General features: G+C 44.8%; 1 protein-coding gene across 3 annotated transcripts in view; it reads left to right on the top strand.

Annotated features, from left to right (window-relative positions):
• Positions 1–2220: 2220 nt before the first annotated feature.
• Positions 2221–15343, top strand: part of TXNDC11 (thioredoxin domain containing 11) — a 65448-nt gene continuing 52325 nt past the window's right edge. Inside the window, exons 1-3 of one of the 3 annotated variants that reach the window (XM_032603771.1) lie at positions 2221–2590; positions 9689–9905; positions 13083–13180. In XM_032603771.1, coding sequence (XP_032459662.1) covers positions 13124–13180 — 57 coding nt within the window. In that variant the 5' untranslated portion in view covers positions 2221–2590; positions 9689–9905; positions 13083–13123. Of the gene's footprint in view, positions 2591–9688; positions 9906–11389; positions 11442–13082; positions 13181–15343 lie in introns of those variants that run through there. The other 2 variants (XM_032603770.1, XM_032603772.1) reach the window with 2 other exon arrangements.

Genomic DNA, 15343 nt, shown 5'->3' with positions numbered 1-15343 from the left:
ATGGCAGGTGAATATGAGCTACCATGTTGGACCTCCGCGGTTAACACACTTAATGCTCTGGGTCACCTCCGAAGGTGACCATTCATAGCACATTTTACATCCCTGGAAAATCTGCACCGGGGTCATGCAGCTGGCTTGCGGCACAGGTGGGGTCTCATCTCCTGTTTTTTTTGTTTTTTTGCGTGGCATCATACTGCCTTAGTTCCCTCCGAGTTTTATCTGCCTGGTTTGTAGTTATTGACAACGGAAGTCGAGTCTAGATCTGTGGCCCCAGCAATTTGGTAATTATGGACATTGTCTTAGCTCCAGGTACACTTGTCCCAGGGAAACAATCCCTTCCTGTCACTCTCAACTCATATTTCATCCTTCTCCGACTTGTTTTTAATCACAAAAACTTATTTAGAGGGACTTCCCTGGTGGCGCAGTGGTTAAGACTTTGCCTGCCACTGCAGGGGACATGGGTTCAAGTCCTGATCCAGGAAGATCCCACATGCCACAGAGCAACTAAGCCTGTGCGCCACAACTACTGAGCCCATGTGCCACAACTACTGAAGCCGCATGCCCAAAGCCCATGCTCTGCAACAAGAGAAACCACCACAATGAGAAGCTCGCGCACGACAACGAAGAGTAGCCCCCACTTGCCAGAACTAGAGAAAGCCTGCGCAGCAACAAAGACTCAACGCGGCCAAAAATAAATTAAAAAAAAAAAAACCACTTACTTAGAAAGGACCTAACATTTAGAGTCACAGAGGATTTAGAGTCGACAGTGGGTCGCTGGAGGGGCTTGTTAACCTTGCCTTTGAGCCTGAATTCCTCACCTACTAGCTTTGTGGCCGCAGTCACATGGCTTTTCCAAACCTCGGTTTGGGGGCTTCCCTGGTGGCACAGTGGTTGGGAGTCCGCCTGCCGATGCAGGGGACACGGGTTCGTGCCCCGGTCCGGGAAGATCCCGCATGCCGCGGTGTGGCTGGGCCCGTGAGCCACAGCCGCTGAGCCTGCGCGTCCGGAGCCTGTACTCCGCGACAGGAAAGGCCAAAACAGTGGGAGGCCCGCGTACCGCAAAAAAAAAAAAAAAAAAAACAAACCTCGGTTTTCGCATCTGTGAAGTGAGTACAGGCTGTACAGACCCTCCTCCCAGGAGTGTGATGTAGGGACGTGGTGCTCAGGCGCACAGCACTTCACTGGTGCAGGAAATGGACACTGGGAGATGACAGTCACTAAAATTTGAGTACTCACTATGGGCCCGGCAGTTTCCATCAATGACCTCATTTAATTCACAAAACAAGGCTTCCCTGGTGGCGCAGTGGTTATGAATTCGCCTGCCAATTCAGGGGACACGGGTTTGAGCCCTGGTGCGGGAAGTTCCCTCATGCCGTGGAGCAACTGAGCCCATGTACCACAACTACTGAGTCTGCACTCTAGAGCCCACGAGCCACAACTACTGAGCCCGTGTGCCACAAGTACTGAAGCCCGCTCACCTAGATAGAGCCCGTACTCCGCAACGAGAAGCCACTGCAATGAGAAGCCCACGCACTGCAACAAAGAGTAGCCTCCGCTTGCCGCAACTAGAGAAAGCCTGTGCACAGTAACGAAGACCCAACACAGCCACAAATAAATAAAATAAATATGTATTTAAAAAAATCCTCAAAGCAGCTCTGTGAGGGTGGTACTGATATCACCCCCATTTTACATATGTGTAAACGGAGGCCGTAACCTCTCCCGCCTCACTCCTGGATCCGCGGGCCCTTCTCGCCTCTGTACGTGTTTTCCTTTCATTAAGCGGGGACAGTAAATGGCACCTACATCCTCTGGAGCCTGTAGTGATATTTGCAGACACGACTGCTGTCACCATCACGGCTCTTTAAACTCAAGGAGCCAAGCGGGAACTCCCCGTAGCCCGGGTCTGCCGAGGTCTGCGCTGGCTGTATGCAGGGATAGGAGTGGCCGGACGCTTGGCGCCGGCGCCTGCGCAGACTCTGTGGACTGGGTACCGGAGCGAGCAAGTGGCTACGGCGGCTTCGGCGCATACGTCAGGGACGGGGGCGGGGCCTGTTGGACTACACCACGGCTGCCCCGCCGCCAGCGGGGAATGGATCTGCGCAGACTCCGTAAGCGAGGGGGCGTGGCTCTATGGGGGCGGGGCTGATGGGCGGTGTCCACGCAGCCTTTCGGGTGGGGGCGGAGCCGCCTGCGCGGGGGCTGGCGCCGCGGCTGCGGCTAGGCTGACGTGGACCGTACGGGTTAGCTGGCTCGGCGAGTTGCGGGATTGGGGAGCGACGGGCCGGGCCGGGCCTTCGGGCCTTTGGCGGCGGCGGCGGTATAAAGCCGGCGACGGGGAGCATGTAATGTCGGAATGCGGAGGCCGCGGCGGCGGCGGCAGCAGCAGCGACGACGCCGAAGACGAGGGTGGCGGTGGCGGCGGCCCCGCGGGCTCCGGCTCCCTCAGCCCGGCCCCGGCTGCTTCCTCAGAGGGCCGGCTCCGCCGCGGGCTGCGCGGCGCCTCTCTCATGGCGCGCCGGCGGCCCGAGCTGCTCTGCGGGGCCGTGGCGCTCGGCTGCGCGCTGCTTCTCGCACTCAAATTCACCTGCAGGTGAGGCGGCCCGCACCCCCGGGCCCGGCGCCCCCTCGGCCCGGCGGGCGGCGCGTAGCCGTCTTGGGCCTCGGGGTCGAGGGTCGTAGCGGCCTCCGGGGAAGTCGGGCCTGACTTTGCCTGGAGCGATGGACTTGACCCTCCTCCAGCATGCGGCCATGCCCGCCGCGTTTCTTCTCTCCGGCCAGCGAGCCCTAAGGCGAGGTTTTGGGGTGCTGTCCGGCGCCCCTTCCTCCCATTTTAATACCGAGGAAGGCGGGCCAGGTTCCGAGCTGCTTGTCAGCTGTTGGGGTTTCTTGGGGGTGCCCCTGTCACTTCTGCGCAGGCTGCAGGACCCTCATTTATCACCCATTTTGTTTCCCTTATGCCTAGGCTAGGCGTAGACAACCTTTAGCGTCCCACATGTTGACAATTCATGCGCTCATCGATATAGCGATTATTTATCCGCACCTCTTGTGTGCGGAGCGCTCATCCGGGTGAGCGATGAAGATAAAAAGTCCCTGTTCTCCATTCCAGGGGGTGGTACAGACAGTAAATAAGAAAACTTAATATAATTTTAAAGAGCTTCAGTAAGTGCTGTGCAGGGAATAGAAGCGAAGAGCGTGGGGCAGAAAGGCCTTCCTAAGGGAGCTAGGTAGGAAACGCACCCACGAAGGGGAAGGGGCCAGCCTTGGGGAGATCTGGGGGAAGCGTCCAGGGGAGGGGAAAGAGCAAGTGCAAAGGTCCTTTGACCTGAGGCTGGACAAGGCTGGTGTTTTCCTGGAACTGGAAGGAAGGCCTGAGTAGGCTGGAGTGTAGTGAGCAGGAAGAGTGAAAGTTAATGTCTCTCTTTGGGAAAGTACACAAATAGAAAATTTACTTTAAATTTCAAGAGTACTTTTGGGCTCCCAAATCCACAGTGTATCTCCTGGGACTCCCAATTTATAAATCTGTGGTGACACTGACTGGCATATTGGCCACGAGGAAGATTTCAACTTGGAACATTTTTATTGAGTCTGTTAAAGACGATATGTGGCCCCTGTTGTCAAAGAGATGTCAAAGGATTGGGGATTGTAGTGGAAAGAAAATTATAACTATCATTGAGCATTTGCTATGTGCCGGGTGCTATACTACCAGCGGGGTTTCTCAGCCTTGGTACTGTTGATATCTTGGGTCAGATAATCCTTGTTGTGGCGGGCTGTCCTGTACATTATGGGATGTTTAGCGGCATCCCTGGCCTCTGCCTACTACATGCCAGTACCTACTACCTGCTCCTACTCCTCCACCCCACTGTGACAACCAGAAGTGTCTCCAGACAGTAACCAAATGCCCTCTGGGGAACAGAATCGCCTGTTTGAGAACTACAGATTACATGAATGCATTTATTCACTTAACACATGATCTGAGAGCCTAATATGGATCACTTAAGTCTCAATCCAGTGAAGTCTGGATATACATACTCTTACCCTTCCAATTTACACACGAAGGAGTGGAGCTTTGGTCGTGATGCAAAACTTGCCCCAAATCACATCCACCTAATAAGTGGCTGAACTGGAATTTGAATCCTTTATTGTCAGGAATTAGTCTCTTTACCTTGTTCTTTATCACGTCCTGCACAAGGAAATTAAAGTATTTTACAAGGTAGAATATTGCAAGGTAGTATTTGGATTCAAATTAGGAGGAGAGGTTTTCTCTCCTGCAAGGGTTGGGGGGCTTACTTGCATCACTTTGTCCATCTATAGTTAATAACGTGCGGTGTTCGCTCTGAGAGAACAGGGCTTAACAGATATGAAAGTGCTTTGAGATTTCAGGAAGATGGAAGAGTGTAAACCCAATTACTAGAGCAGACTGAGCAGGGTCCCCACCTACTTCAGGCAAGGAGAGTGAACCAGTGAACAGGCTGCTTGCCTGTCCAGCTTCTTTGTGTGCCACTGGCAAATTTCAGTCTTTTAATAGACTCAGATTGATTTTTTTAGAGTCTTTGATGGAATGCTGTCATGATACTACTTTATCGCTCTACAACTGACTCTAACATTTCTGCCACTCTTTTCCTATTTTACTTTTAAGATCTTTGTGTTAATGAGGACAGAGGCTTAAAGGAGAGTAGAATTTAAAAAATTAATTTCTATTAATAGCTCCAGGCCTGAAATAGGTGACAGCCCTCTTCACTGTCTTGCTGCTTAGCTGAGTTCAAATCAGATAACATTAAGAAAAGGTTGATTTGGGGTTGAAACACTATGAATAATTGTGCATTTCTGGGAACTTAAATCTCTGTGCTACCTGCTTTTCTGCGCATTGAATCTCCATGACTTCGTCCTCACTTTCCTTTTACCCTGATTTGTGTGTGTTTTTTTGTGGGGGAAAAAATTGTGAGTGTTTGTCTCTATTATCTCTATATGTATTTTGCTTTATATATTCATTTTGCTTTATTTCGTTTTGTAAGCTCAAAGCCGCTTCAGATCCTTTGGGAGGAAGTGTAGAGTATGAGTCTCATACAAAAATTGGGAGTTGCAACAGGCCTTCCTTGTTTGCAACCATCTCTTGAGTTTTTGGTGCCTGAGATTTACACTTCAAAGCTGCAGGAAATCTTTGATCTAGGTATAGTTTCTCAAAAACGAGAGCAAATTTAGGAGTTAAATGGAAACTCTTGAATGTTTCTGTTGGGGCAGAGGCATATGTTTTCTCTGCCCTGGTTAATGTTTGCTTTTTGACGGGCCATGGGTTTATCTGGCTCATTTACTTGAGGAGCTGCTCTGAACATGCAGAGCAACAGTACTAAGTTGATGATTATCCTCTGTTTGATTGTCACAGACCTACATTTTCCCTCAAATTGCGTATCTGACTTTTAAGACGAAATTTGAATAGTACAAAAATAGTAACCTCCAAACAGGAGCATTTTGGACTTGCTGAGAAATGTGTCACTTATTCACTGCAAGACCTCCCTCCCTTCTGCATGACTGTCTTGTCACTCAGGTCTTAGCTTAAAAGATACCACCCTGGGCTTCCCTGGTGGCACAGTGGTTGAGAATCTGCCTGCCAGTGCAGGGGACACGTGTTCGAGCCCTGGTCCGGCAAGATCCGACATGCCGCAGAGCAACTGGGCCCGTGAGCCACAGCTACTGAGCCTGCGCGTCTGGAGCCTGTGCTCCACAACAAGAGAGGCCACGACAGTGAGAGGCCCGCGCACCGCGATGAAGACTGGCCCCTGCTCGCCGCAACTAGAGAAATTTATTCGCGCAGAAATGAAGACCCAACACAGCCAAATAAATAAATTTATAAAAAAAGATACCACCCTGCCCACCACCCCATTGAGGAGCTTCTAGGTTTCCTGTCTCATCACTGTGTTAAATTCTCCACAGAACATGATCATTTTGTGTGGTTTTATGTTTGTTTACACGTTTGGTTGTTTGCCTGTCTCCCTCCCTGAGAAAGGAAGCCCCTTGAGAACATGTGCTCCCTCCTATAGCCTTGGTTCCTGTAGAGCAGTGCCTGAAGCACAGTAGCATTTGCTTACTGAACTTTTTTTTTTTGAATTATTGTGTAAGTGACTGGTTTTCAGGTTATGAAGATATTTTACATAGACCTCCCTGATTGCAGAGTTAAAATGTTAGTGTGAGTGCATAAATAGGAGAGTTGCATTTAATAGCAACCTTTAACAGCATTACTTTATGATGTTAATAATTTTTGGTTAAAATGGGGAAGCAATATATTTAAAACCGGCTTAACTCAGGAAGCTGACACCTTCTAGATGTAGAGAAGGGGGTGGACTCAAGGCTCTTAGAGTAGCTTAGGTCTTGGGTATTTGTGTGATTTCTCTTTTGATTCTAAATATCTGGCTGGTTGCTGCGTATCTCAGAGCTAGCAGCACATTCCTTCCTGTTCCTCCTCCTTTCTACTTTGCTATATTCTGAGAAACCAGATTATCAAGTTCATTTGCACGTGTGTAAAATTAGAACACAATTAGGTGTTCCTTAGAATCACCCCTAGTAAGGCAAATGGACCTTCTGACATTTGTATTTATTTATTTACTTATTTTTGGCTGTGTTGGGTCTGTGTTGCTACGTGTGGGCTTTCTCTAGTTGTGGCGAGCGGGGGCTACTCTTTGCGGTGCGGTGGCTTCTCTTGTGGAGCACGGGCTCTAGGTGCGTGGGCTTCAGTAGCTGTGGCATGTGGGCTCATTAGTTGTGGCTGGCGGGCTGCAGAGCGCAGGCTCAGTAGTTGTGACTCATAGGCTTAGTTGCTCCGTGGCATGTGGGATCTTCCCGGACCAGGGCTCAAACCCATGTCCCTTGCATTGGCAGGCAGATTCTTAACCACTGCACCACCAGGGAAGTCCCTGACATTTTGATTCTTTCAGATTGTCCTTAATAATATAATATACGTCTATATGGATTTATGTTTAATTTGCTTTCACAAAGGTTCAAGTAAGGTGTAGGGTAGGTTTGTTCATTTCACAAATTACTGAACTTCAGAGTACTGGGAACTGCCAAACAGTGAGCATGTAACAGTGAAAAAGGGAGCCAGGATCCCTGCCCTCATGGAGTTAATAAACAGGTAAAATAAGTAAGTTACAGATTATGGTGAGGGCTATGAAAGCAACTTCTCAACGGGAAGCTGAGATAAAAAAATTTGAGAGCCGCCTGCTTCTGGTAGACTCATCAGAGCAATCCTCACCAAGGAGGTGACACACCAGCAAAGCTTTTTGCTAATCAACTTCATTGTAGTATAATTTACATTCAGTAAAATTCACACATTTTACATGTATAGGTCCATGACTTTTGGCAAATGTAACCACCTCCATTCTCTTAGTCAAGATATAGAACATTTCCTTGTCCCCAGAAAATTTCCTCAGTACCCCTCTGCAGTTAGCCTTCCTGCCCCACTCCCAGCTCTAGACAACCACTGATGTGATTTATTTCATTATAGATTGGTTTTGCCTGTTTTGGAATTTCATATAAATGCACTCATATGTATTCTTTAGTGTCTGACTTCTTTCATTCAGTATAGTTATTTTGAAACTCATCCAGTTATAGTGTGTATCAGTTCTTTTTTTATATTGCTGAGTAACGTTTAATTGTAAGAATACACCCCAGTTTATTTATCCTTTCACCTAGTGAGTTACTACAGCTTTTTTATGCTTACTATTCATGTGGTTTATCTTTTCCCATCCTTATGTCTTTATGTTCAAACTGCTTTTAGATGGCATATGGTTGGGTTTTGCTTCATTATCCAACCTGGCAATCTCTTCCTCTTAATTGGGTGGTTTAGTCCTTTCATATTTAATGTAATTATTGATATGGTTGGGTTTATGTCTACCTTCTGGCTATTTGTTTTCCATTCGTACCTTCTGGTTTTTGTTCCTTTCTTGGTCCTTTTCTGCATTTTTCCCCCCCTGCATCTTGGGGCCTGCGGGATCTTAGTCCCCCAACCAGGGACTGAACCCAGGCCCTTTGCAGTGAAAGCACGGAGTCCCAACCACTGGACTGCCAGGGAATTAACTCTTTTGGGTTAATTGAATATTTTTTAGGGTTCCATTTTTATTTCCTCTATGGGTTTCTTAGCTAAGCTGCTATAATGGTTTTATACTATTTTAATGCAGATATGTGGACAGCTCAAGGCATTTACTAGGACTGTTTAACTTGGTGGGATGCAGCTTGAGCCGAGACCTTTTTGTCTTGATGGGGAAATAGTGGCAGCTCTGTGACTTCTGACTACTTGTTTAGTTTTATTTTCTTTCTCCTCCTGACCTTCTGGGAATCTCAAATACGTACTTAGGAAACCTGTTTTCCAGTAAAATGGGCTGTTGCTTTGTTATTCATCTTTATTAACCTTCGGATCATAACATATATCTGGAGAAATCTACATTATTATTTAATTATTACTTTTGCCTGAGTGCCCTGGGTAACTACAGGCCAGCTCCAGCCAATAAACTTAACGTGAGTTGATTGTAAGCATTTCCAATGCCTATTAGTGGTGCCACGTGTGCTCCCTCCCCTTAATTCTGAGTGACTCCCTGGTGGCTCTGAAACCCTGGAGATCAGTGGCTTTTGTGGAGAGCAAGGCTGCAGAGAGATGAGGATGGAGTCTTTTGGGTGGGGGAGGAAAGGATCTAGATTATTCAGAGACACCCTTCTCAACTCTTCCTGGTGGTCTAGTGGTTAGGATTTGGCGCTCTCTCAAAGACACCCTTCTCTTCTGCTCTCCACTGCCCTCCCACCCCATACCTGGGCAGACATTGTTAAGAATCGTTTTTGTGGACTTCCCTGGTGATGCAGTGGTTAAGAATCCACCTGCCAATGCAGGGGACACAGGTTCAAGCCCTGATCCAGGAAGATCCCACATGCCGCGGAGCAACTAAGCCCATGTGCCACAACTACTGAGCCCGTGTGCCACAGCTACTGAAACCTGCGAGCCTACAGCCCGTGCTCCGCAACAAGAGAAGCCACCACAGTGAGAAGCCTGTGCATCACAAAGAAGAGTAGCTCCGCTCACCACCACTAGAGAAAACCCGTGCACAGCAACGAAGACCCAACACAGCCAAAAATAAATAAAATAATTTTTTTAAAAATCGTTTTTGTTATTTATTTATTTGTTTCTTAATTTTTGGCTGCATTGGGTTTCCGTTGCTGTGTGTGGGCTTTCTCTGGTGGTGGCAAGTGGGGGCTACTCTTCGTTGTGGTGCGCAGGCTTCTCATTGCTGTGGCTTTTCTTGTTGCGGAGCACAGACTTTAGGCACGCAGGCTCAGTAGTTGTGGCTTGCAGGCTCTAGAGTGCAGGCTCAGTAGTTGTGGTGCACGGGCTTAGTCGCTCCGAGGCATGGTGTCTTCCCGGTCCAGGGATCAAATGCGTGTCCCCTGCATTGGCAGGTGGATTCTTAACCACTGTGCCACTGGGGAAGTCCAAGAATCGTTTTAGCGTGTTATTCATATCTTGCATTCTCTCAGCCAAATGTTGCCTTAACTTAGCACAAAATATTACTTTTGTACTCCAGGTCAGTGGTTTGGGAACTCCATTTTCTTTTTCAAAAGAAGACTTTTCTTTTAAGCTTCATTCTTCTTCCACACAGAGCTGTTGTTAGAAGAAGATAAACAATCTTGTTTGTGTTTGCTCTTTTTTTAGTCGAGCAAAAGATGTGATAATTCCAGCAAAGCCACCTGTCAGCTTTTTCTCCTCGAGGTCTCCGGTTCTTGACCTCTTCCAGGGGCAGCTGGACTACGCAGAGCACATTCGCCAGGATTCGGAGGTGGTGCTCCTGTTCTTCTACGCTCCGTGGTGTGGACAGTCCATCGCCGCCAGGGCAGAAATTGAACAAGTAGCGAGTCAGCTTTCAGACCAGGTAATGCTGACATTCAGCCTGAGAATCAAATGACCGTCAGTTCCTATGCAGGGCTGGTTATCCCCATAGAGACACCTTACCCAGATGGCTGATTTTGCCAGGGTGAAGGCCAGGAGCCTTTCTTCGTAAATTGTAAAGCCTTCTATAAAGAAATAGAATTTCTGACTGTGATGGTCATAGTTGGTCAGAGGCAGGAGAGGGAGGACATTCTGCAATTCCTTGTGATGCAGGCCAGTGTTTATCTCAGGGTGCCATGCTGTTTGGCTTCGGTGGGAAGACTGAAAATCCTCATTGAATATACATTTGATATTTGCTGATTAGTTATTTTATGTAAGAGAAATTTATGTATCATGAGTACAGTGTAACTAGGCAGACCTTTCAAATCCCGGGACCAGAACTATGTTCAACAGATATTTAATGAATGCCACCTTTGTGTTAGATAAGAGGGATATATAGGCAATTGATATATATGCCTTCGGTCTGGCAGTGTTTTTTAATCCAGTGGATCCCCATTGTCCTTATGTATGTATTTTATGATGTCCCTTTTTCTGTCCTCAAAAGGAATTCATAGATGATAAACTTCCCTATACATATAATTTCAAAATAGCCAATCTGATGTGCTAATTGTAACACAAAGATGGGGGAAAAAGAAAAGTGTATAATTAAATCACATGTTGTTTCAGTATGTAAGTGCTGTACCTTTATGTAGAACCACTGTGAATGGGACAGTTACAAATGCAGGCCCATAAAAGTAGGATGTGTTGACAGCTTAGGTGCCATGAGGGCATTGCTCTCAGTGATTTGATTTTTCTAAATGGTGAACAGCTCTTGGTAAAGTTCTGAACCAAACAAAGTACTTTCTGCCTTCAATTAAGCAGAAGTTGTCTTCCAAGAAATTCAGTGAACACAAAAGCCATGCTTTGGATTCACATATAAAATGGAATTAGGTTCTGAGCTTGAATAATAACAAACAGGTTTCCCTCAACATTAGTATTTGGCAGGACATTTAAAACTGCTCTGGGTGATGCGGATGACTATTCCCTGTGCAGAGCAGTTTTGAACATTGCAGGGTATGTACCACAGCCTCTGCCCACTACATGCCCGATAGCTCCTCCAGTCATTGCGACCAGCAGAAAAGCATCCCATAGATTTCTAAGAGGCTGCTACTGACACCCACTGATCTGGGGTAACTTGTGGTGCAGCTGAGTTCCAGAAGTTCATTTGGAACTCTCAGTTGGTTTTTCTTAGAAACAATGTTATAAATGGTGGCTAGGCTTCCTGCCCAGCCTGCCAAAGCCTTTTTAACTGTTTTATATCCCTGAATGTGTAGTACCAAGTAGTATTTAAATAGAACTCTTCGTTCCCTATAACATTGATTCTGAGGGGGCTGTGATTTTGTGTTCCAGCTTTGGACCCATGGAATTGATCTATTCCTTGTCTTCCCTTTACCCCTCTCTCTCACCCCCCTTAAAAATGGCTGATAGTAACCAAGCCAGCACTTGCAGGGAGGAAAGGACTCTAAGGGAGCACTGGGAGGTAAGCTTAAAGTAAATCACCACTTTGTAAGTCATTCCCCAAGTTTTCTAAATTTAGAGAACTTGTGGGGGAAAAGGGGAGAATCTGTTTCATTTTAGGGTAAGTGTCAATTACTTGTTATCTTACTGTCAGCTTAGGGAATATGTCCTTCAGAGTGACTATAGGGATGGTGTACTGGTGTGCAGGCCCGTGCTGTTCCTCAGGACAGCCCTGCAAGCTGATGCTGGTAGCCTGGTTCCTCTGAAGCAGGACCTCAGGTTTAGAGGGCAGAGTGGTTTGTTAAAGGTCACGGGACAAATGGTAGAGGTTACAGTGCCGTCCACAGCTGATGGGCTCTGCTTTTTTCAAAAAAGTTTTTCAGCTTCTTCTAAATTGAGAGCTTATTGTTCTATGTTCTCAGTAGGGAAAAGGACTGGGTTTATTTTTGGAAACAGGCAAAAATTTTTTGCACCACATTACTTAATAAAATTAGCATACACGGTAGATTGTGCCCTATTTTTGAGATGTCAACCTTAGTAAAGATATTGTTGCTCTTCTTTCTAATAGATAGACTATAAAAGGAGCTCTTGAGAGTTTCCACTAAGTTTTGAGCAATATTGCTATCTAAATATAAGGCATCTGAAAGTGACTTTTCATTTGTAGTCTTCATATGTTTTCAATATTTTATTATAAAAAATTTAAAATATATAGCAAATATATACCTGCCACTTAAATTCTATCACTATTTTATTACACTTGTTTTATCATGTGTTTGTTCATCTTACCATCCCTCTAATCAGTGGTTCTCAACTAGAGAAAGTTTTGTCTCTCAGGGGACCTTTGGGACTGTGGAGAGGTCTTTGGTTGTCACTACTTGAGGGGGATGCTACTGGCATCTAAGGAGTAAAAGCCAGGGATCCTACACCATGCTGCATCCAGTGTGTGGAAGAGCCTCCCCTCACCCCACCCCCAACAAAAACAAACATAGCATCAACAAAAAACCCTGTAACAATTCAAGCCCAAAATGTCAGTAGTAGCAAATGTGAGACACTCTGCTACAATCTAACTGTTAATCCATCTTATTTTGGGTACATTTCAAAGTAAATTGTGGACATTGGGACACTCCTCCTTAAATACTTTAGCATTTACCTATAAACACATACTTAATCCATATTTTGCTATCTAATGGTACATTTTAGAGCATAGCTCTAGTCATCTATTATCTTTATTCATTTTTAATATAGTTATTAAAAATTTAAAAATGGTCCTTTGAAATTTGTGATATTTCATCTGTAGGTAAGATTTTTTTCCTTCTCAGATGCTCAGTTTGACTAAGAAAAGACACATCCTACTACTGAGTTTTAGTGTAACCATGCTTAGAAAAAGTTTGCTGGTGTCATTCACTTCAGAATTTGAAGCAAATCATTCTCCTCTTGGGCCAGACTCCAAAATATTCAGAGTCCTAGCTGGACACTATGGACAGGTGTCTTTGTTTGTCCTTGTCGTGGTAAATGATGACCTTCTTTGAACACTCAAAAAACAATTTTTTTAATACTTTCTGTTTCAGAGAGGAATTGTTCCATTTCTATAATTTTATCTTTTAAATCTTGGCAATTTTTCAGTTGCTGTTTATAGTTATTTGAAACCTTCTTTGGCTTGCAGGTGTTGTTTGTCGCAGTTAACTGTTGGTGGAATCAGGGGAAATGCAGAAAACAGAAACACTTCTTTTATTTTCCTGTAATATATCTGTATCATCGGAGGTAAGAACTTTCAAGTAGCGATTCTAATTCCAATTAAGTTTATCAGTTTCAAAGTGATTTTTGTTATATTCATTGTAGAAAATTGAGAAAATACAGATAAGCAAAAATAAATAAAAGGGTCTGTGATTTTATTAGCCATTCATAAACACATAATCACTGTGTGTTTTGATTTATATCCTCCTGTGAATATACATATCCACCCCCCCCTTTTTTAATTAAAAAATGGGATCATGTAGTAATACTATCTCTTCAACTGCTTTTTCTTTATTTTGTGAACACTTTTTCATGTCATTACATATTCGATAGTATTGTTTTTATTATACCAGTTACTCCATTGTGTGGCTGAACATTTCAAATGTTTGAAAAGTGTTTTATGGTATAAAAATGTACAGAAGTCCTTATCCCATTACCTGGCAGCATAGCATAGTCAAGAGGGTATCTAACATCTTTTCAAATTGGGAAGAAAAAGACTACAAGTCCGCAATCCTATAATCTATCATCCTGAAATCCAGAGAGATTTTAAAACCTGAAAGACTTCCGTGAACTTGTCCCCAAATGCGTTCATCTGGCCTGAAGTAGCAAGAGGCCACCTATAGTCTTTATACCACATCAGGTGCCACTGTACTCATTTTGCTGCAGAAATACTGGTGTTTCATTTTGGAGAACTGCCTAGACCTTGCTGTGGGTGTTAAGTTATGTCTAAAATCTGACTTGAAGGATTTTGGAGACAGGAGATGGGATTCTGGACTCTGTGTAGTATAATTGGCATGAAGTTTGTTACTGCTTGTAATTGGCTTGAAGTTTGTTACTGTAAAATGGTTTAAGAAGAGTTCACCAGTAAGAGCTTTACTTTTTTAGGCTTTATTTCCTCCCTCTAAAATTCCTGGGCCTTAATCAATGGGGATTTATTACAAACATCAACAGACTATCATTTGTGGATTATCTGTCATCTTGCAGCTCACTCCCATGTCTCTAACATAAACTTTGTGTGGAACAGAGTATTGTTTCTCAGGAGCTATTAAATAGTATTTGGGCAAAAACACGCTTTCCTACCCTATCTCCACCCTCAGATTTTCCTCTGGGTATAAGAACAGTTTCTCAGCGTAACTTTCTGATGGTTACTTTTTTTTGTTTTCCAGAAGGTAAGTATAAGGTGTTATACTTGAAGGATCTCAAAGTCAGTGCTGTGTAATGGGCGATAAGCTTCCCCTGGAGAGATCCCTGCGCTTCTTTTTTTCGAAATAGGAAATAGGGCACAGATGGCTAGCAGGGAGTGTAGGTCGTGCAACTGTATGTAACCAAGCCAGCTGCCCAGAGGTAGACTTAACTTGATGTGACATTAAAATAACAAGAGTTCCCTTGAATTGAATACAAATGTCATTTTGGGATATGTGGGTGTGTAACATTGTCTTGCACTATTTGTTTTCTTAGTTTTATAGAAAGATTGGAAGGACACGAAAGGAACTTTAGAAATACTTAGTCCAGCCGTCTCATTTTACACATGAGGAATTTGAGGCTGGTACTTGCCTTGAAGTGCTTGCCCCTCATCTTTGCCTGTTAAACTTTTACTTGTTTAAGTCAGTTCAGACCCATTAATACCTGTTTCAACATCTACCATTCCCGATGTCCCAAAAATAGAAGAAAGTGCTAAGGCACAGAGATACCCAAAAGGTAGCCTTTTCATATTCTATTTAAGAATCTTCAAGTCCTCTGTTTTATACATATACATATGAATGAATGTGTTCCTTCAACTAAACTCTCTTGTGAGCATTTGGTAGTCTTGAGGTTCTTTTGGCTAATGGTGGTTGCAAATATGGCCCTTGAGTCTCATCACTGGACAGACCACTGCTGTTTGTGTGTGTTCTTGCTGCTACTGTTTGTGTAATGGCTTAACTAGTAGTAGCTGCTTACAGAAATTAGCAGGCTTTTCTGTTTTGTGAAAGTAGATTCCATTTTTTGGCTTGTATTGATGCCAGTTACAAAGGCAGTTTATAAAAGGCTCTGAAGCAGGGAGTAGTTTTCTCAAAACACTCTGTGCAGAGTTCAGCTGCCCTAGATCAGCTTGTTCTAAGGCAATGGCTATAGTGTGTTGGCAAAACGTGTCCTACATCCTGCATCCTGGGATCGTCTCATTACGAGTCACTGGGACCCTTGTAACACGGT

The sequence above is a fragment of the Phocoena sinus genome, chromosome 15 (assembly GCF_008692025.1).
Source record: "Phocoena sinus isolate mPhoSin1 chromosome 15, mPhoSin1.pri, whole genome shotgun sequence".
Taxonomy (NCBI): domain Eukaryota; kingdom Metazoa; phylum Chordata; class Mammalia; order Artiodactyla; family Phocoenidae; genus Phocoena; species Phocoena sinus.
Note: the sequence above shows the minus strand (reverse complement) of the source record. Positions and strands in the feature narration are given on the sequence as shown.